The 24,168-nt window shown below is 34.1% G+C and overlaps 1 protein-coding gene across 1 annotated transcript in view; it reads right to left on the bottom strand.

The window, feature by feature from the left end:
* MALRD1 (MAM and LDL receptor class A domain containing 1) overlaps positions 1 to 24,168 on the bottom strand; it is a 244,603-nt gene that overhangs the window by 26,612 nt on the left and 193,823 nt on the right. Inside the window, exons 33-35 of the mRNA XM_054060854.1 lie at positions 20,658 to 20,933; positions 15,576 to 15,701; positions 13,763 to 13,829 (exon numbers count right to left, since the gene is read on the bottom strand). Coding sequence (XP_053916829.1) covers positions 13,763 to 13,829; positions 15,576 to 15,701; positions 20,658 to 20,933 — 469 coding nt within the window. The remainder of the gene's footprint in view (positions 1 to 13,762; positions 13,830 to 15,575; positions 15,702 to 20,657; positions 20,934 to 24,168) is intronic.

Genomic DNA, 24,168 nt, shown 5'->3' with positions numbered 1-24,168 from the left:
TGAACGTGGATGGAAAGGCCAATAATCCTTCCATCCTTTGCGATCCGCACAGAACTGTAGTTTGCCTGAACTGGCTGAAGGCTCAGTAATTATTACTTGGAAAGACTGGCACTGTTTAGAGAGTTAATGCATCTATATCAATTTAATTCTTTGGAAAATACAGATGAATCTTTACACATTCATTGCTAGCAGATATTGAAAATCTTCCCTAGATCCAGATATGGAATTTCTATTAATGTAATTGATATTTTCCCACAAGGAATTTAGCTCACAGTCAACTTCAATTATCTGAAGCAGATATGGACACATAAACCACCATTTACATAGGAGTGAGTAGAAATTAAAGATGTAGAGATATTGATTGCTGTTTAGCCTAAGGATATTTGCTTTACTCCTGAATATGCTGTCTAACTTTATGAACACAAACGTAAAAGTGGTGATAGTTAAGAGGTGATTCCAGGCAGAATAAGTCGTTCCAGTTTTGCTTTAGCACATTACTGAAAATAATCTTTACTGAATAGTCTTAACTAGAGTTTTGTACTTCATTACTAACGTCTAGCAAGTATATTCATCAAACTGGTATATACTCCTATAATTGCCTTACTCTTTCACTAGTCTTACAGAAGCCTCAGTAACACTAAAGGATAGATAGCAAAACTGTACTGTTTATTAATTTTGTTTTCAACTTTTTGAAATAAGCACATAAGAAAACCTAAGTGTTCTGCAAGAATTCATATTATGCTTGGAAATTTTTACAACAGGATTTTTTTCAGAAGCTGTTTTAGTGGCTTCTCAGGGTTCTCAGAAGTCTCAAAGAGCATGTAGAACTTCAACATTTATTTTTGTACTTAAAATTTACTATTACAGTTCCTGTGTTTGTTATCATATCTAAGTCCCATTTCTTCAAGACAAACAAAACTCCAAAGAGTCCTTCTCATGAAAAGCTTGAAACAAACACTTCAAAAGAATTACAGGAGAAGGAACACTGTTATAAGGTCATTACAGATGAAGAAATAAGTCACAGAGAGAAGGATGAACTTTATTAATACTTAAGCAATACTGCATCAAAAATCCTATTGAAAGTAGGTAGAATATGGGGTTTTAAATTACTTCTGTGCTTTGCAAGACCTTATATTAAGGGAGCTGCACATGCCGAGCTCACAAATGCTCAATTCCAGACTTGTGCTGTGTTCTCAGGACTGGTTTTATAGCCTCAAAGAAGCAGAATGAATGGGTGTTCACATTAAGTGCTCAGTTTCTGAAGCACTTTCGCCTGTGGCGTTAGAATTTTTACTTAAGAAATTTGTTTTTTTTAAGGTCCAGCCATCTTTTGTGCCAGGCTTCATAAATCTGTTCCTGAAACTACTGCTTGAACTCCCCTAAGAATTACAACAGCAAAAAAAAATTCCATGTGGTTTCTTTGTTGCAGAAGAGTGGAATGAGTCATAAGAAATGCATATACTGGAAGTTCTCTGAATACTTATATGTTTGGTAATTTTTTAAACCGCTAAAAAAGTTTGACAATTTTCTGTGCTTCCTGTTTCACTGATGATACACTACAATATGAGCCACAGATATAAGAATCTTCTGACAATTGCTGTATTTTGGTAACATTAGAAGGCAGACTTTTGGAATAGTGGGTGGGAATACATTGTAATGAAGACACATTTGATTCACAAGAAGGAAAATTATTTTTCAGATGTTAAAAAAGTGCTCAATCTCCTGTGAACCTCTTCCCTTTATCATGTTACATGTTCCGGATATGTTCGTACAGTCATAGCCTAGGCTTATAGTAGAGAACAATGAAGCGTGACTGGATATTTCCTTAGAATTTGTAACAACGACAACAAACTACAACCCAGAAAGATGCAATCTAAGAATGAAGACAAGCATTCTTCGTTTCTAAATATTCCATAGATTTTGGCTAGGTCAGATGGAACGTTTTTGTAGACACTTTTTGGGCTAGACAGGATTTTGCAGAATTTTTTGTTGAAATTTCTGATTTAATGAGAAAATTTTAAAATGTTTGTTATTGTAGTGAAAAAAATCATCCTTGTCTTGAATTTGAGCAAGAATTACACTATGTTCATTTTCATTAGTATGTGCTTGGTGGAGTGGGGGTGGTGAGAAGAGAAAAAAAAGGGATCAACCTTCTAACTAATTTTTAATTTTATTGTGTAACATTTAGCGATCTAAGCAAATTACAGTTTACAGAATTAGGGTAAAATCTACCTATTTATTTAAGAAATAATATTATATCCTTAGTATCCTATAAATTGCATATAAATTCTTCCATATAAGAAGAAAAAGAAATGAATGTATTTAGTCCATGGCATTAATAAAGGTTTTTATCGGGTCATTTGTTTGTGGTTTTTTGTTGGTTTTTTTCCCACCCCTGAAGACCTAATGAACTACAAGTTACTTTCTTGAGCCAGGCAGAAAAGGGGAAAGTTTTCATTTTGATTAGCATTGCAGCACATGTGTGCTTCTGAAATGTCATCAGCAGAGCTTTGAGTGTCGCAGTCTAGCCTGCCTTTACAAAAGAATTTTACAGTTCACTGCGGTGCATTTTGGGTGAATATTTGTATGTCCTTCACAGTTATACGAAAAAATGTTCAAATAAAGATGGCTTTGAAAATTTACCAAAGTATTAGCTCCAGCTTTTGCATTCCAATATCCTCTGTGAGGACTTCATATTATTGGAACAAAATAGGTTATTAAAAAAGAAGTTTAGAGACTGAAGATTAAAAAATTGTAAAAGAAGCTCAAATGTCAAAAGCAAGATTATGGTACTATGCTTTTATGCTCTGAATTTATAGTAAAACGCATGCCTAATTCCTTCCTGTCCTTAGTCTTTGTTTCACTCACATTTAGAATGAAGTTATTTTGAAAGAGATACCTGATTTCTATTCAGAAAGTATAAAGGATTTTGTCAAATTGTGCTCTAAACTTTTACAAGGGTGCAGAAACCTGTTAAATTATAAAAAATCTATTGTTATTGGTGTGCACTGGATAGGGCAAAGGTCATACGTCCATGTTACACCTTGGATTACCATTCAGTGCTTGAAATGTATTCAAATTATACTTACTAAGTGAGGAATGATAGATGGAGTGGGAACAAATTATGAAGGCTTTGAAAACAGAGCCGATAACTGACATTTGATGCAATAGGAAAGAGTAAGCAGAGATGCAAAAAAGAGCAATGTAGTCAAAGCCTCTCTGCTGCTGCCTTCTGAGGAACATCAGCCTAAAAGCCTTGCAGTCATCTAAGCAAGGAAAGACAATGCTGCACTAACTGAGATGTATGATAATGACAGCTGAGGCAGAACTTTTGTTAGGTTTGGAAGGTAAGAACATATCTGAAAGTGAAAAATCAAGAAAGAATGTGCTAGGTACAGATGTAACCTGCCTGGGAGAGTTTGGAGTGTAGAATTGCAGAGTATCTCAGGGTGATTTTGAAAAGCTCAAATAGCAGTGACCTTGTAATGGGCATAGGCTGTGCAGAGAAAGCTGATTAGATCTTCACCATCTTTTTCAAATATACAATGGTTCTGACATATATAGAAACAAATAATATACCATAAGGTCCATTGTTGGGGTCATATTATGCCACTTATTAAAGATTTTCTTTGGCTTTACTGTGTGACTTTTTTATGACAATAATTTTAGAAAGATAAGATATTTTGTAAATTATCAACTTCAATATTATATTTAAATACACAGTTGTGTTGTATATTCCTATCTTTAAATATGGTGCTCATAGCTCTGTAGCAATATGATTTTTGTAGGTCATAATAAAGCATCAGGTATATCAACATCTTCTGTGTTTACACTGATTTGTATTTTTCTATCTGCAGTAACAGCATGCTGAAAAGTATCCTAAAGGCAGAGAGTATTAGAAAGGAAGTTGTAGAAGCATTATGTCTACATAGATAGATATGAAAGCTAAAAGAAATATGCTTACTATACTGGTATAATCTAGCTTATGTTATTGGTTATGCAGCTATATGCACATTTTCAGCTTTCCTCTACTATCAGAAAAAAATTCTCAGCTGCTTACAGACATTTTCAGTTAGTGGCTTTTTGCTGATGTTATCACAAAAAACATGCTGATAGATTTTACTGATAGCATAAAGGAAGCCCTGACAAATGGAGAAAATTCTGATGAGATACATATTAAAACACTAGAACTATAATAATGAATAGCTGCTATGTAGCCTCAAAATGTATTCTGCCATATCACTTCACCTTCACCTCTAGAAGCAAAAGTGATGGGAAGGTAATCTCTGTGGATTTCAATGATTATGTAGACACAGTATTTTCCACACACTAAAATATTAAACAAGTTTTAGGAGATCTTTCCTCCTAAGACCTAAGCAAATTTCACATTTATAAACTATATTATTAATTTACAGAAGAAATAAAAATAAGCAAAGGAAATAAATGTTTTTTTTCCCGACCTATTGAAGGCTGTTAATAATAGATGATTTTTTTTTAATAGACTACAACAGAAATCAAACCATATACTTTATTTCACCTGTTTGAAAAAAAACCAGCTTACAAAAGATTACCTGAAATCTGAAAATAAATTTACCAGAGGAGAAATAACTGTTAATAAACTAAAAATCTGCTCTGTGAAAAACAAGCATTAGGAAATTCAGCTCTGTATAGCAGTGCTTTAAAATGTTTTGTTCAGTTCATAGTCATGCAAATCTGCACTACCAGTAGTTTGTGTAGGAAACTCAAGCATGCAAGGGCTGTATCTACAGTCTCCATTTAACTGTAGTCATTTGCTGTTAGCTTCATTCCACAACCCTAAGCAATTCTTGTTTATTTTCACAACAATTTAATGTTAGAATTGCAGAATTTATTCTTAGAATTTGGACAACCCTTACTGTATAATCTCACCCAGCATTTACATTAAAGAAGCCATCATAATATATCATTGGCTCCCATTCTGTTTTACATCCTCTTTCAACAAAGACACTTGTCAAGGATTAGCTGAGGTGCAATGCATGTGTTCATCCGTAGCTAATATCTGAAATCCACCAAGGAATTTATACAGCTCCTAAGGTTCTAAGTACCTAGAGAACTAGAGATAAAAATGGAAAAGCCAATTTGGGCTCATTGAAAATCTTTTCTCACTGACCACAGAGAGAATGAACACAGTTTTGGCTTTCATGTGGCTGCACAGAGGGTGAGGTAAGGCACAGTTTAGTTCAGCACAGCTAGGAAGCCATATGGTAGTTTTTTATCCTCTACTGCTGATACAAAAGCACGCATAGTGCATATGAAGACTAAGACAAAATATCATGCATCCTGGCCAATTACTTTTCTCATCCACAGAAAAATAATTCATTTAAATCCTAACCTTTCTCACTCCCATCATTTAAAAATGAACAAGCACAATCTCAGCCTCCTGCAGTCATGAAGCCAAGCTTGATGACTGATGTGTATTCCTGGAGTAATTCTGGTGTGGAGATTCATCCTGTAACTCTTACATGAACTACATTGACCTGACACACTTTAAAGAATATTTCAAAGTTCACATATGTCTTAAAATCCAATATATATTTTAAAAAGAGAAATATTTCTGTGTGTTGAGAATATGACTTGCAGACTCTATGCAGAGAAAATTTTTTATCTTAAATATGTATGTGCTTTTTCCCCAAAGGACATACAAAAGTCTATGTGAGAATAGTTACTGCTTCCAGCTTAAAGATGTAGCCTAGTAGCTGATTAGAGGAATAGGAAGCCTGAAAAGATCCTTCCAAGTGTTGAGAAAAAAATCTTCTATGTTTGTATATGTGTTTAAAATTAAAGTGCATGGAGCTTTTCAGAACAGTCAACATCACAAAAGCTGGCAAGAGCAGATCAAAAGTTCTTAATTTAGTAGACTTTTCTGCTTTTAGGCAATCCCTTGGCCACCTAGCAACAGCACAAAGAGTAAAATTCTTGGAGACTTAAATTCACACTGCCTGAATAAGAAGGAATATTGCAAATGTGCAAGATATCTTGAGGACATTGTGACACCAGGGTGTCTAGTGTGTCAGACTGAGTAGGCCACATATCAGCATATAGTTAGTATAGAATAGAAGATGTATGCATTTCCTACACAACTTACACAAACCCACAGAGTCTCAAATACAGATCACCACTACCCCCATCTTTCCTGGTCTTGTCAGCACAGGCCTATCTGCATTACATTCTCCCTTACTATAGCGAAAGTTAAAAACTCTTATCAACATGCCTGATGATATATATATTTTCTAAAAATCTCCATTGCGACTGTTATGGTACATTTTGTATTGTAATTAGTTCTGCCCAACCGATAGCCTCCAGCTCCTTCCTACACAGAGGGCTCTAGTGCTGAATTGATTCTTGGCAATAAAATTTTGATATCCAGATACGCAGATCTCAGTCTTGGGGCATGAGAATACTGGTTTTCACACCAAATATGACCTCTTAATTTTATTTAAATTGGGAAAACTGAATCTGAAAGAAGATTGTTACTCAAGCTAAGTAAGACAATCTGAACCGTGACTTTGTAAATTACTGATTGATGTCATATAATACAAAAGATTTAGAGTAATTTATGTGCCAATGAATGTATATACCCAAACACGTTTTTATATTTCTGTGGACAAAAGCTAGCCACATGGATGTGAAGTGGAGGGTGGTGAAGCACAAAATCTTTGCAATCCTTTTGTTTTTACCTACCTCATTGGTATGTAATTCTTCAGTTGTTTACTGTTTTTCTCTCTTTTGAAAAGCATTTATTATTTTACAGCTATTCTTTCTTTTTTTTTTTTAGAGAAACAGGTTAAAAAAATATTGTGATTTAAAGCTTTTCATCTATGTTTTCTACTCTTCAACATCTGGAGTTCGTAGGAGTAACCCGTCAGGGAACACTCCATACTTTGGCAAACATCCAATATCCCACATTAATTAACATTCTCCCATATAAAAAATTCTCACTCAACAAGCATCTTCTTCAACTGATACATTTTTCAAATCTTAAGCTTGTCCCTATCATAGACAAACCTATCTCCTGAATTTTAGATGTAGTAATACTTATAGTTCTGAGATACAAGTCATTATGAGGTAAAGTCACACTGAACTTAGTAATAATAAAAATCTCATCACTGTTTCCTACACCTTGTAGTTACCTCATTTTCTTTGACTCTTTTTAAAGAGTAAACTGAGAGATTGAATGCCTTTAACATCTTAAGCACTACTGATACTTATATGTGCAAGTAATTTTCACTGTCTCTTAATTATACTTATTTGTCTATACTCTTCTCAATAAGATTATATTATCTTATATTAAAACATCAATTATTTGATCAGATTCTAAATATAACTCTCACTGTAATCTTGAGAGTTGCAATGAGGTTGATAATTTAGTAAATTCGCGTTTTAAAAGGATTATAGCTAAATCATATATATGATGATTATTGTATGATAATTGTCATCCTAACACAGAGAAAAAGAATGAAAAACGTTAATAAGTAATACTTGAATATATAAAATTCCACAAACCTCCAGTTTAACTCAATTGACCATTTCATATGAGTGCCAAAAGAAAACACAAAGGTAGGAACGTGATGAATTTATTTTTAAATTAAAACCCTTGAGAAAAAACTCACCATTCAGTTGTTGCTTTTCTTAAAAAAAACCAAACACCCTAGCATCAGCAAGCATGCATTGAATTTTATTCATAGCCAGTTGTGTCTGGGTTGCATATACTTGTGTTTAGGTAGCTCTGATTGCTGCTTTTTTTAATGAAATGTAACCAAAATATTACTAGAGAATTATAGAATCATAGAAGGCTTTGGGTTGGAAGGGACCTTAAAGATCATCCAGTTCAAATCTCCCTACAATGGGTAGGGACACTTCCCACCAGACCAGGTTGCTCAAAGTCCTTCCATCCTGGCCTCAAACACCTCCAGGATGTGGCATCCCCAACTTCCCTGGACAACCTTTTCCAATGTCTCAACACCCACATTGTAAACAATTTCTTCCTAATGTCTAGTCTAAGTCTTCCTCCCTCCAATTTAAAGCCATTCCTCCTCATCCTATCACTACATGCCCTTGTAAGAGAGAGAGTTCAATTTCTGCTGATACATGATGTTCTCTTGTCTCATACATATTCTTATTCCCATCACGTTTGCCTTTCTGGAAAAAGCTATGATGTTAGAAACATAAAAAGCCAAAAAGCAACAGTATTATTGCACCAGATACAGGCACCTTGATTTCATGAACCTTTTCAGAATAAGAAAGAGTAAAGAATAAACCAAAAGTAATATATGAAATTGCAACTTTAGGAAAAAGTTTTCTGTCAGAGAATCTTTAAAAGTGCATTCCCGTCAATATAGTATATATTTTCTTTCACAACAAGCTGTGTCTCATTCATTCTGGAGAACAGACAACTTGTCTTCCTGTTCTCTATTTTACCCAACTCAGGCAACTAGAGTTTGTTATTTGTCTCAGCATCACTTTTCAGATGGCACTTGGATATTGAAAAAATATGAAAAAAAATTCTCTTTTCTAGCTATGTATATTTGTATATATGCCTTCATATAAGAATATGTCTTTGTCTTAATTTCCTACAAGCCAAATATTAGCATAACATTCATTTTCAATTAATTATTTTTTTGACTGCTCATTATGGTTTTGTTTTGATTCATGGTTATATCCTTGTTTCGTTCCTCCTTTGTCTAAAATTGCTTTTGCATGGCTACCACTTTTTTGGGGGTTTGGGGGGAGAGATATATAAGGTCTATATAGCTTTATCCATTTACCTTGTCACACTTGTTCAGAAAATGTAGAAGAAAATTCCTAGGAAGTAAGTCAAATCACTAGCAATTTATTTTGCTTCAACAGCTAATAATCTGCTGTGATTCAGCAGCTGCTACATCAGCAATGCTCCATGAAACTGAGTTGGGAATCTCGGAGAGCAGCAGGACAAACAGCTAAGGTGGAAACTGCCATCTTCTCCCATTGTAAAATCTCTTTACTCATTAATTGGATGTGTCTATGTTGTCATTCTCTAGGCTTTGTATTTCTATCAAATCCTAGGCTAGGTGCTTCCAAGCATCTTATTTTATTAGATGGGTATGCCACTGTCATTCCCTTTTCATGACATGCCGTGTGATACTAAAACAATCCTCACACTTTTAGTTTTTAAAGATAATTACCACCATCATTTCTCAAAAATCCAGTAAAACTGTACATACAAGAGTACATCAGAGGCAAATGTGTTTAGAAAAAATATCCCACATACTTCACTTGGATACATTGCCCAGAGAGGATGTGGAATTTCCATTTTTTGTCATATTTGATACTTGACTGGAAAACGTATTGAATAAATCTACTGCGAAATTATTTAAATCTGCATTGTGCTTACCAGAAGTTAGTATTTTGAAGACAAAATCATATTGTGAGAAAATGTCTCAACTGCCAAAAAACTAAAATTTTTTTTTAAAGATTTTGTGGAATACTACTTGTTATTGTACCACTGGGGATAAAATACTTTATTTGTACATTAAAAAAGCCCATTTGTGGTTCTAATAATGAGTTCCTTTTAAAAATGAGATGGAGAGAGGTGAAGAATAGAGGACAAATTAGCTTGTAGCATTTCCCTCCCTCTGAATGAATTGTTACCTGTAAAATCAATTCTTTTCTAAAACATAAAAGGGAAGGTAATCTTTTTCATTTTTATCACATAAAGCAAACAAACAAAATAATTCGGTTTCTATGCTTTGGGCCAAATCATAGAACCACAACTGCAAATATATCCTTAATTGGTTAATTACATATAACGACTCATTGGAATTCTAATCTCCATGGCTCAATTAGCTAGATGGTACATATTCAATATAATTTAAAAACTATTTAATGAAGATGTATTTCTAATTCATAACACAATTGTTTAATTGCAGGCCAGTGAATGTAATCACATTTTCTGCTTAAGGATAGAGCCTTTCTTACAGTTCAGACATTAACAATAGCATTCTCATTATATTCCTTAGTATTAGTGTAACTGATCTGAAATTGCTGTCCCATAGAAAGTGTTTGTATAAAATAAAAGGAAAGACAAGCACAGTGTTATATGTGTTCTATGTGATTTTTAGTATATTTTAAATATTATATATATTGTATTAATCTTTACTGACTTGTGTAAGAGTTAAAATTATTATCAGTCTAGTAAAATATCTTTTTCTCTTAGCGTTTTTCTCAGCTCTAGTACAAACTTTGAAGCCTGACCTTTCCACGTTAGTGTGTTACAAACACACTTTTCCCAGCCTGCTTGTTCTCATCAATATTCCTTTCCTATGTGTCCAGAGGTCTGTGGTCTCACTTTAAAAAAGCTAAAAAAAACCACAAAAAAACCCACTAACCAAACAACTGGGGAAAGTACACATATAATCAAATGAATCATTTTGAAATAAGACTATTGAAATTGCAAAATTTCTATCCATTATTGCTCAAATTATCATGATTTGCGTGTGCAGCAGCAGTGGCTGATTGGCAGTACCAGCCATTTGGCTGCCCATGCTCTGTAGAAGGGAACTCGGGACAAATACGAGGAACATTTTGTGAAATGAGAGTGGCCATAGCACTTGAGAGGATACTCAAAAAGTAGAAAGAACAAGATAAACATATTTGATATGCCATCCAAGTACTCTCCTGACTAAGTAGGAGAATCAAATGCAAATGGCTTTCAAATCTAACTCAGAAGTTAAATATCAGAGAGGATCAGCACAGCCATTAAGCTGCATTTCACTCAAGCTGGAACCTCACCTGCAAAGCACTGTTGCTCTGTATTTACTCGCAAACTTTCACTGAGAACATCGACCATCTTATCAATAGTCATATTCTCAAATACTGTGGCCTCTCACTTGATGTTACTGCAATTGTTACACATGGGCTAAGAAAATTTGTTTTCAGCAGCATGAACAGAGATGGCAGAAATCGGATATACCAGCCCTGGTACCCATTCCAATATATGCTGAAACTTATCTAGACTTATCCAATGTTATCTTTTCCAACTCGTCTACAGATATCTCTTCATTGAGGAGTGTCAGAGCTCATGCTCCATCTTCTACTGATCCCTCTTAGTTACGTACTACTGAAAGAAAGTCAGGTTGATGTCCTAAGTATGCATTTTATATATCTAAGCAATAGTAGTGCACAGATATAAAAATGTACAGCATCTATGAATCTTGAGAAGTACGAAATGTGTAAAATCTGTCCATTTTCAATTGCTTCAGAGTTGATTTTTTTTTGTAGCTACTGCAAATTCACTCTGTTCTCATGCTGAAACATTAAACTTCTCGGAGGAGTCTATACAATTAACCACTGCAACCATACTTCATTTAACACACAGAAAAACCCACCCCTTATCACTAACAAAAATGTTTTCCAGAGACTGGATTCTTTTCCATCAATATATCGCAAACTAAGGGAACATGTGCAAGAATTTTGGTTTTTAAAGAGTTGGGATGGAACCTTGATTCAAGTGAAGTTTTGAGACTTGTCCTGACATTTTTTTGTGAAACCAATGTTCTTAGAGAGTCTAAAGAGGTTTTTAAACTCCAGTGTCAGGCTTTGTTTTATAGAAACTAGAACACAAGCATCTCAGGAAGAAGAAGGTTAGAATTCATTGTATAAGAAAAAACAGCAATTAAAAGGATACGTTAACACATTTTTCCACTGCCCACTGTATCAATGAAGAGTATTAGTCAAACTCAGTGACTTTTAGGATCATTGTAATCTCCACACAATTACCTCTGGGTATCTAAAAAGACTCTCCCGCTCTGCCACTTCTGTTTCAGGACAGTATCTGTACTTAGCTCTTTCCAGGGATCTCTTTGTTGTCCCACAGGCTTCCTGCATTCTTACTCACTCCATTTTTAGTCCTGACTTAACCTGAATTCTATGAGAACAGTTGGTCTCAAAAGAAGAAGATATCTTCATGTAAATCTAGCATCCTTTTTTTAGGAAATTTAAGGTTAGAACTGAAAATAAGCATAGTTTTCTTAAAAAAAATAGTGCATTTTCTGTATTAATTTCTAGAGGTTGTGGTTTGTTTTTTTTTTCTTTTTTCTTTTCTGAGGAAATTAAAACCGGGATACTCCTAAATTTTTTATCATTTAAGCTACATTTTTATTCTTTTCTTTTTTTTCATGATGTTGACATGGGATTTTCAACTATCATGCAGAAACTTATCTTAGAAATGGCTAACTCTCCTGCTGTTACATGTTTGAATAATTCCTTCAAAATATTATACAGCCTCGAATGGTATTGATATCGAACTGTTGACCTGGCTATTCCCTTTCTTCTCCATTTGTTATTCTCCAGCCACATCCCTTACTAGCAGAGTTTTCAGAAAACCTTCCACTAGTGCAACGTGAACTACTTTTCTAGTATTCTTGAACAGACATGAGCTATTTATCCAACTCAAGTATTTACAGCTCTTGGAACTATGTTAGCTCATCAGTTAGGTTATTTTCATTTCTGTGCTTTGCTCCAATTACCTATGCATTGCATCTGATATTCAATATCATGTTTCTTACTGAAATAGAAAGCATCCTATTTACTATTTTACTATTCCAAATATCTTTTATTTCTGTGGATAAAGAACACCTGCTAATTTGGATTCTGTACTTTTTTTTGTTCCCTTTCTCTTTCTGTGTCCAAGTTTTGAAACAGCCACCTTAACAAAATTCCAAGCTTTTTGCAAAGACCTATATCTGTTCTTCTATAGAGGAAGTACTTTGGGAAATCTACAGGTAATTAACAGTGTTTTCTGTGGTTTAAATTGAAGTACCTTATAGGAAAGTCCCTATATTTTCTGAGTATATAGTTTATCATATTTCTTCAATCAGTAAAAGATAAACCTATCTTGAAAGATACAAATTCTACAATAACTGAAATTTTGTCAGTAGGTTTATTAATGCAAGTTTCCCAGAGACTAAGGAACAAACCTTGACTTGAGGAGACAAACCTTATTGTCTGATCTTGACTAAGATAGTTACACTGATAAAACAGTCACTTATTCAGTGATTTGGCAGACTCTCTGGCAAGATCTACTGGAGAACATGAAGGACAAAAGTGTGATAACATATAACATTACTTTCTTTGCACTTCAAAAAAGTCTGGTAATTTCCCAGTGGGAACCAGTGTTATCTTGTGTAAATGAACACCTTACATATCCTGATTCATTTTCTAATGACCTGTACATTCCACATCAGAATTTTATTCATTATTTGGTTTTTTCAGTATAGAGTATTTCCAGAAAAATACAAGCATACATTTAACACTTTGTTTGGCATTAGTGGAAGAGCTCCAAATATATGCAAAAAATAACATCGTAACAGAAATACATCACAAGTTCAGGTAAAGATGAGAACATAGTGTACTGTAAATCTCATCCAAGGTACACAAAACCTGTAGCATATAAACCATCATATATTGTGGAATCAGGTATTTTTAAATGTTGGTGTGAAACAGGACACACAGAAAACTTGTTGGGCAAACAGGTTATCTCATGTAATGACAGATGAAAATTACAGAAAATTGTATCTGATAAATAGTATTATCAAATATGGTTTAACTCAGCAACTGTTGATAATAATAGCATATAGATATAGACATTTTTAAAAATACAGTTCTATTGAGCAACATTTCAGTCCCCGGGGAACAAAACAGCTCTTTTCCTGACCTGAAGCACAAACAAATTCCTAATGAAACTTACTGGCATAATGGAATGTCATCTTTGATGATGCATCTTCCCCCATTTTTGCAATATTCTTCAGGACAAACTGCAAACATAAAAGTAAAAATTATAATTTAAATTTCCCTTCCTTGTGACTATATTTGTCATTGCCTGATTTTCAAATAGCACAACATTCATATCTGTCATTTTGGGTGCTTAACAATTCCAAAACCTGTTCTTTTAGAACTTGACTTGGTTATACCAGTGTCACATCACAAATACATTAAATGGGTGCCTGTTGAGCCTATAGAAGTCCTGGTCCTTCACTTGAGCAATCTTTTAATTTTTCTCAAGTCAGAGTTTCATTTGACTACAGAAATGGAGCTTTTGCCATTTATTTGATTTTCAAACAAATAAGAGTATATAAAATAAGAGCCAAAAGACCTGAACTTATGTTTAATTAGTACCTAAGGCTACTTCATTGTATATTATATAATAACTTCATTGTATATTATATAATAACTTTTATACAGGAGTGATGAACAGACACTTACTCCTGTGTCACCAACTTCCTTACTAAAGACTTCCAGAATTTTAACACTTACAATCACGTTCTCACAGTAACTAGAAAAATCAGTCTGGAAGAGAGTGAAGGTGTTTAAGAAGAGGGGGATGTCAGTGATATACTATTATCAACTTTTGACATCCCTTAATGTGGACTTTTACATCATCAGATTTAGTTTTACCTGATTTTTTTTTTATACCCTCACAGCAAGAAAAACTCGAAATAAAAAATGAATCCCCCCAATCTTCTTTAGTAAGAAAATAACTACTAAAATGCAAATTAGAGCTAAAGAATTAGGTCTAAATCTTTATCTGTTGTATATATGCTACATAAAATTGTTTGCTAAGACACAAAGTCAGTGCTCTTCAGTGTGGACTGCTCCAGTTTAAAGCAGACATTGTGGAAAACAAATTACTTAAAAGCTATAATTTCTGAAAAAATAGTACTGTATTTATAATTTAATGTCATGCAAATTTACTAGTTTATATGTTCTACATTCTTCTCCGTTGAAATAATTTCTGAATATATTCATTTTCATTTAAAATTCTTCTTACAAATCTAGTTTGCCCAGCATATGTTCTGTCTGCATTGTAAAATTGTAATTTTTGATGTTAAAGTGTGATTTCCTCTCTCCTATTAGAAAAAAAAGTAAAACAAACATATATAATGAACACAATACTTGCAATACAACACAATTCTCTGCTCCCAAAGAAACCAGTGGTTGCCTCCTACCAAGAAGTGAAAGTAAAGGTTTTTGTTTGTGCACAAAAATCTAACATATTATAATGAATTTTATTATACTACATACTATGTATTGTGAACTTTATAATGTAACTTCCAAGAAGTTAAAAAACCCAGGGAGTTAAATTCTCAGCTAATACAACTTTCATGAAGTCAAGGGAGCACTGTTAAGAGAACTGGCCCAGAGCTCCTAACTGGCTTGGGGAAGACCTGCAGTAACTTTGTGTTATAGAATGGCAAGCTTTGAATCTAAATTTTATTACTTATATCATCATGTATGTTGCTCTTAATTTCATTAATAAAAATTTGATTCAGATGAGATTTATATTATTATTCTGCTCTTACCTTTCTCCAGCATTTCCCTGTTGCAAAACAAACCTGAATTTTGTGGGAAATGCAGTGTGCTAAAACAAATGTTGTACATTTTATTTTCTTATTAAGTTTTAGGAGAGACAATTAAGTCTAGTTTTCTGAAATGTCTAATGATTCCATAAAAATTACTGCATTTTTTTGTTTCAAATAATATTTTTATGCAAAACTGAGTACCTGAACAGCTGGACTCATCGAGGCTGAAGTCGATGCAGTCTACAATGCCATCACAACGCTGGGAGACTGCTATGCACTGATTAGTTGATGCACATAACAAGGAACCATCAAAACAATCTTTAATGGCTGAAACAAAAAGTAACATGACAGTTAGCAGCAGCTGTATTTCTTTTTCTTACTGTTAAAAAACTATCGGAAAACTTGATTTGTTCTGTGGTATATAAGCGTGGGTCTGTGTGACCTCTACAAGCTTTCATCTTCAAAGGCATACAGCTTTACTAGTGAGTAGGTAAACAAATAAACACAAAGCACAGATGTTACAGAAGCTGGATTTTCCCATATTATATTTGTGAAGGAAAGGAAAGTGTATTTACTTAAAACACTGACACAGTAAGCAGCAAAACCTCAACAAAACCCATAAAAAAGATATCACCAAATATAATCAACTCGCATTCACAATCTCATTTTAGAATAATGAAATCAATTTTTAAACATAAAACAAAATATTGACATTTTATAGTTTTCTTCTGCCACAAGAAACCAAATAGTAAGAGATAGTTAACATATGAAAACTAGAGAAATATACTCAAAAATCTAAATGTGCACATTTTTATTATTATTGGTCTTTCAGTTATAATTCCTAAGTGTGTTCAGAAGAATTATGAGGGGTAAGTCTTGCTGAAATCACATAAGCCTTTGAGTAGTGAATTATACGTGAATCACTGATCTACAGGATGTACCTGGTGGTCCTGCAGACTCATGTAGATTGTAACACCATTTTGTCATTTTATTTCACACAATGTTCTTTTGTGCTGCCTTGAACTATAAAAGCATAATATATAAACACAATCCTGTTTGTGGGTTCAAGAGCCAGTGTACACAGCAATAAGTTGGATGGATTGCCAGGCTGCGATAGGATATATTTGTTTCAATCTTAGATATAATTTAAATCACTGGCCTGTATAGACTGCAATTGTGTGCTCAATTTAAAATGCTGCAGTTCAATTTAGACTAAAACAATGGAAGTGAATCTTGCCAGTTTTCATCTTGCCAGTCAATGCTTGCCAGTTTTGATCGTCTTTCAGAACTATGAAATTACTCTTGTGAGTAGGGTTTGTGGGATCAAACCTTTTAATTACACACACCGACCAGTTACCAAAATCTGTGTTAAACTCTGTAGAGGAATACTAGTAACTATAAAGAGGAGCTTGCTTTTGTTGGCAATTTCAGTTGACCTTTATAAGAACTTAAAAGTTCTGGCTGATTTTAAACTATCACTATACTGTTCTGCACATGCCTTCTCTTCAACTGAATGGAGAGTCTTGACATTGAAGAGGGAATTTGCTGGCAGTGACAACAGGATAAAAGCAACAAGAATAAAAAAAAATTGCCTTGTCTGCTTTGCATTCCCTTGATCACTCAGTCTGGTGGAACAGGTTGTGGCAGACTGAAAAAGTCCAGCAGATTACGGCACTGCTCCACATTTCTAGCATATCCTACCATCTATTTTGTACATTTGTCAGCTTTCCAGAAAGTAACTGATGGTCCCATGCCCTCTGCTGCACTTTCCTAACCAAATAATAGTCGCGTATTTATTTTGTGTGCAATCAGATCAAAATCCTGGGCAACCTTTACTGTCTGGGGGATAATGTTCCAATGATATTTGAGCCAGTTTTATAAGTGGCCATTTGGGCACAAATACCCAGTCTGTAAACATAATTACATGTTCAGACTATAACTTCAACCTAAACAAAGTAGGAAATTTGACATAAAACATATTCTTCTTATGTGCTTTAGAACTTTTAGGCCTGCATATGTATTTTGCAGGTGCTGGAGACTGTGTGGGTATAGGCTACTGCTTATGGTTTGTCACAAATATTATGAATAGTCAAGAGATTCTGTTCCTGAGCTCTAAATTGCATTGAGGGTTGTGGTAAGAAAAGAAAATGTCCTTCAGGTCTTTATTATTTCCCCTAGTCCTGGACTGGCTGCTGGACTCATACTTGAGGGTAAGATAGAGCTGCTAATTATGTTTGTTCCGTTTATATCTGTTGATCGTCAAGGTGGCTTTGATATGTCCCTTTACCTTGAACAATCTTATTACACTGAGATTTTTATAGCACTTACAGAGAGAACAGTTATAGCAATGGACAAAGTGACTACTGAATACTGTACACAGATCCAGCGCTTAAAACAGTACGGGTAATGATACTAAGATATTGGTATGGAAGTGAAGAATGTTAAAAGCACATTTTAAAAATAATGTTTTTTTCTCCTGTTGTATTGAAACTAACAATAATAATGCCTACTGTTAACACAGTTAGAAGTATCCTCAAATTTCTCTAATTAGTTATTTTTTACTTTCATGAGAGGCCTTCAAGTGTTTTTGGGATAAAGATATTAAATGGATGCATTAACAATAGTATAGAATGAAAGTGAAATGTCAGCTTTTTGCCTGTATTTCGTTTTCCAAGTCCAAATTATTCTGCAGAAAGGCTAAAAACATCACAGCCCCTTTGAAAGTAAACAGTTTTTAATATTTGCTAGGTATTTAAAATTTACGAGGCTGCAACAGATGCATTTTGGTGCACTAGAGAGAACAGACACATTGGGTTTAACTCATTGCAATTAGTACATTAGTGAGATGGTGTTAGGGGCATGTGGAAAAGTTAGTGTATATAACTCATTGGTGTTCATATATTTTTGTATGCCCTTACCATTATAACCAGGCAAATTAAAAAAAAAAAGAAAAATTAGATTAAATAGATGAGATAAAGTGTCTTTCATTAAAATTGACAGCAAGAAGAGGACTGACCAAGAAGAGCACCTGTAACTGGAAAACAGTTCTAAGATTTGCTGATTAGAAGCAGCAAGTTATAAAATCCACCACTTTAGTAAGTGTAAAACAGTATTAACATAGTACTGTACATCCTAACTAGTAAGTGAACTCTACAGGAAATTCTGTCTGCACAAATCTCCAAGTCATGCAGAAAAGCATTTCTGTGGCAGAAATTGCGGTTGTAGCAGGGATCTGACTAATGCCTTTTTCTGCTTGTTTTTCTTTGTTCTGCCCTTCTTCTGCGTTTCATACTTAATCTCTGCATGATGCAAGATACAAGATGCTTTTGACAACTGGTCTTCATCCCAGAATTAAAATTACTCTGATGAATTCCTGAATTCAGAAGACAGGACATTTTTATCCATCCATTGTTACAGTTGTTACAGAATGAAATTGTGAAGGCATATGGCACCCACAAAATGGAAGGTGCCAGTAATTCCTAACCTGAAATTTTCCAAAATTATCAGGAAGATTTGATCAAAAAACAAACAAACAAACAACCCCTAAATCACAAAACCTTGGTATTTAAGTCCTAGTCTGTGTCATAACAACTTAGAAAAAAAAATTCAATTTCAATTTAAAATCTGAAAAAAAAACCCTGCACTCCCAATCTGTGTTAATATTACAGTACACATATGCTGGAGGTACTAGCACAGCAATTGGTTTTAGGGATTATGTAAATATTTCAATAAAATAAACAAAAGTCGTGAGATACACCCTTTTTCCCATTCTGAATTTTCTCTGTTGACATGGCATTTTACATGTTAGAAGTAGACAATTGGAGCTGCTACACTCTTGTGGCACATACATTTCAGTGAGGGAATGAACTGTGACAATCAATGGCTTTTCACTGATTCCATTCCAAACTACTACTAACCACTAACTTTTTGCTTTGCCTTGCAACCAGTATCTTTTTGAGAGAAGAAACATGAGTTGGTACTTCTATATTCTTATCTGGAGTTCTAAGAAAATTACATAGTTATACAGTGAAATCTGAATTTTGAAGTAATAATGTGACTAAAGATTTGACTAAGTTTCCACCAAACTCAAAACCTCAAGGTGTGTAATGTCTATGGAGAATTTTTGTTCTTTGAACAGACCAGGGAATTTCCCCTCATTCCCTGGGGATTGCTTAGAAGACAAAGGCACTGAAGGAATATTTCAGCTGCTTCAGGAATACTGACAGTCATGGAAACCTTGTGGCCTTAGGATTTCGAGATTTTAGAACACGTTAGCTGTTGTGGTCTGTGATTGGGATGTACATGTACTAGGATACAGTAGAGAGGTCTCTAATGCGGAACAAATTGAGAAGGAGGAAGGACTGAATGAAGATTAGCGAAGAGGGGTTTATTTGAAATTAGAGGCATCTGTAATTTAAGAAAAAAGATAGCTCCTATATCATGCTTCTTGCAACAAAACCACAAAGCCCACTTCTACACAAAGTACCTAGAAAGGCAGGCACTGGCAGTGTGCAAAGTCCATTCCAGTTATACAAAGTAATTTTTTTAAAAGAAACGACATATACAGTGGCCTGCATATTTTGCTATTTGTTTTGGTTATGATAAGGATGAAAAATAAAATGTTAAAAAACATTTGCAGAATAAAAAGTTTAGGAAGAAATGTTTTAAAATGTACCTTCCTGGAATTAAAGGTCTTTTTTTTTTTTTTGTCTCAGTTCATGTACCAATAATGGAATATTTTGAAATGGACAAACACTTTTGTGACTATCTGAAACTTTGTGGTATCTCATTGCAGTTAGAGTTCAAAATCCTGTTGTCCTTTCATTTTCCTTCTGAGCCCTTTTCCTTGATTGCAGCAGAGGTTACTGCTACTGCATGAACAGACTTGATTTTTAAATCCTCAAAAGGTCAGGATTGCCTAGAATGTTACTAAATTACAGAATTGCAAAACTCTACCTAGGTGTCATATCGCAATCAGAGATGAGGCAATGCAAATGCAGCTGTATGATCTATGGACAAAAGCGTAAATGCTTTCAATTATTAACAAAAATACAATACAAACAGTTCTAGGCATTTATTAAAGTTGATATCCAGGGAATAACAATGCATAATACAAATGTAGACTGTCTCTAGAGGTAACACACCATACGTGATGCAAATAATATTTTTCTTGATAAAGGAATAGTGAATTTCACACCACACTTCATTACATTGCTTCTCCACAACACTGTTTTAGGAAAGGAACTTAGTGTGGCCTTAACTATAGCAATGGAAGTAACTTACAGCAGCCAATTTCATCTTCGTTAAGGTGGCAGTCTGACACACCATCGCATTTCAGGAGGGATGGGATACAGCCTTTGGAAGGACACAGGAACTCTGTTTGCTTGCAGGAGCCCATAGTCGTGGTGGTAGACATCTCTGTGGGACAGTTAATTTCATCGCTTCCATCCAAGCAATCTTCAGCTCCATTGCATTTTGCAGAAAGAGGCAAACACTGCTGCACATATGCACATGTGAACTGGTCGCTACTGCAAGTTGGAGGGTGTGGATCGGCTGATTCTACAAAAAATAAATAAATAAAGCCCAAGAGGAGTATATATTGATTCCCTTCTTTCGGTAGTCATCTCTACTGCATTTGAGATGTACATGGAGACTTCTTGGAAAGTAGCTGATTTAGAATACTAAACTCTAAAAAGAAATAAAACACCCTCTTGTATAAAACCACAGCTCCTAAGTACAGAGCACACTATTAAAACTGTTGCATTTCAGCATTTGTTTTGATCCTATTACTGCTTGTACCATGTATACATAAAAGGATTAATACTAGAGAATTAATAAAACTTATCTTTCAGGAAAGGTTTAAAAATATACTTTACAGTCCTCAAGTTATAGCCTTTCTTTATTTGCATATTGAATGGGTGAGCAAAAATCAAAGGCCATGTTAGTCTAGATCAAAAAGGAACTTGTTTCCTGGGAAGTTACTACCCCTGACAGAGTCTGAACCCTCAGCAGAGTAAGAGAAAGAATTTTACAATGTAACAACAAAATTTTTTACTGCAATAGTTTACTATCACTCTGATTCTGTAGCTTAGTTTGATCGGATGTGGGATTAAGTCAAAGAAAATACTAGATAGAGGTTTCCAGGATAAAACTGAAAAAAAGTACGTTTTTATATTTCAAAATTTAACTACTTCAGACAGCTGACAAAAGAAATATCCCATGCTTGCTTGTATTGCTGGAAAAAATACTGGAAAAAGCTTTCTGTGATCACTTATACAAATAAATTTCTCTCGGACACTCTTTCTTCCTCTGAAAATCATTGGAACTGAATTTCAGCAGCAGAAGCATCGGAACTATTTGGGGAAACTGAATTCTAAGAAGCTTGCTATGCTCACAGTGTGATCTTGACACCAACAGTGTCTCCCATGGGAAAAATGTGATGGATTCCTTTAATTTTTCTTTTATGTGCAAGGAGAAGAGAAAAATCTCCAGAATGTGCCTCCACGTATTTAATCTTTTCAAGGACAATTTGCAGTGAGTGAGTAAAGCAAATAGTATTATGATTGTTAGAGACAAGGAAAGAAAAATTAATGTCACCACTTCATTAAAAGGCAGGACGAGTTTTGACATTGACTTGGGCTGAAGCAGAGAAGATCAAATGTAAAAATGTACGAGCGGGTTTTAGCTTGCCCTTTGAAATGGTGCAAGTGTTGCTCTCTGACCTCAGAAGTCAAATGTTACTGCTGCATTAAGGCATGACACACTGTAAGGAGATATAAGGATTTTAGCATTATTTTACTACCTTTAATCCACTGTGCACTGATGTTTGTGTATTCTGTGATACCAGGCTGGGGTTTTAGAGCAGGAGAACTTTGCTGAAACATGCTCAGTTTCTAAAATACCCGTGTCATTAATAAGGATAGTATTTTTGTACCAAAAATGAACTGCTAATGCATTCAGATAAATTAAGTAGAAATATTTTACCATCTGGTTGCTTGTGAAACAGTCACAAGAAAAAAAGAGCTCAAATTTCTGTCTGACACTGACCCTTACTAGCTTAGCAATCTTTCATTTTGAATTGCTGATTTCACATCAGAAAATCATAATTGAAAACCTTCATACAATAGAAGATTCCTGACATCATTTCATACTGCTAGTGTTGGTAAATGCCGTCATACTACTACGTGCTATGGTTTTCCATACACTGAATATAACATAAAACAGCAATAATGGATTTTGACATAGTGAAATATTAACCTACTGATCTTTTAGGTTGTTTGTATTCAGAATTACATCGTAAATCCATCAAAGATGTAAACTTTTAAATATAATTGAAAAGATTGCACTTTCATTATGCATATTTAGAAACATGTTAGTCTGAAAAAATTAGTTTTGTTTCTGCTACTTCAAAAAACTTCTGGACATTGTCTTTAGATAGTTGATTGAACACATTTAAACCTTACAGTGGATTTAATTTTTAGAAATTAAAATATTTTAGACTGCAATTTTTTCCAACTTTGATCTCATATTATAGCAGATAATTGATAACAGTAGCACTTAACAATTTTTGAAATAAGATCATTATGAAGAATCTATGTATAAGACCATGAGTCTGGTATACCAATGAAATATATGGGCAGTCATTGGAAAAATATATTTTTCTATTGATATAAAACTAGGGTTGTGAAAAAATAAAGCAAATCTTACACAATGGATTTTTAAAAGTAATTGATTCTTCCATATTTTTAGTTTGCACTTGCTCTGAATATAATATGTTATTATATCAGAGAGTATTTTTTTTCCCTTCTGTTACTTCTGACCCTTTTCCTCATATGGCCTTGAAAGCATGTGCAAGACACTTAAGCTGCTGTCAGTTCAATTTAGGTATCATTTCTGCCATTGGGTAGTCGAGTTTTAGTTTTTCTGTGTTTATTCAGATACAGTGGAAATTAATTCCACAAAGTTCCAATGCATTTGGCTTTACTATGGTTGCTTGTTTATGTTTCAGGAAAGATTGCATTTAAAGCACATTTGTGAGCATTTTTGACCCAATTTAATGCTCTATAGCTTTTATATTTATAATATGTTTGCTGATAGGTTTCTAAACAAATACATTTTTTTATTACAAATCAGGTTTTGAGTGTTAAACTGTCTTTGGACTTCTGAAGCACTGATCAGTTTACTGTTATGGTCCTGATCATATAAAATTCTTATGCGTGTAAATGATCCCATACTAAATTCAGTATTTAGGCAAATGCTTGAATGTTTTGTTGAAAATGGGATTAATTCATTGTTATTAGTATTAATACTACTACTACTACTACTTTATACCACTATTTCTTATTGTAGTTACAAAATAATGTGTAGAAAGTTCTTCCTGACTTGCATACCAATTATTTTAAAGTAATATAAAGGCAACTATTTTAAAGTAATATAAAGGCAATATTCAGTGAGAGCAGTGAAGATATCTCAAATTTATGTCAGAGGATAAATTAGTGGTAAGGTTGACCAGGGATAGGATTGAGATCTGTTTTATGTTTTCAGTACATTAATAAAAATCCAAAGCAATACCCTGAAATCAGCAAAATCATTTTAGATCAGAATAATAAGATAAGAATATACCTCACAGATCATAAGTATATGCCCTTGCTTATTAACTGACATTATGTATTAATTAGTTCTTATCTTTTTGGTTTAAGAGGCAATATGATAATCGTGCTGTGGGTGACATTATTTAAAACATAACGGTTGCCATGATCTGCCAAAACTGTACTCCCAACTTCAGTACATTTTC

This window comes from Cuculus canorus, chromosome 2 (genome assembly GCF_017976375.1).
Source record: "Cuculus canorus isolate bCucCan1 chromosome 2, bCucCan1.pri, whole genome shotgun sequence".
Classification (NCBI taxonomy): domain Eukaryota; kingdom Metazoa; phylum Chordata; class Aves; order Cuculiformes; family Cuculidae; genus Cuculus; species Cuculus canorus.
Note: the sequence above shows the minus strand (reverse complement) of the source record. Positions and strands in the feature narration are given on the sequence as shown.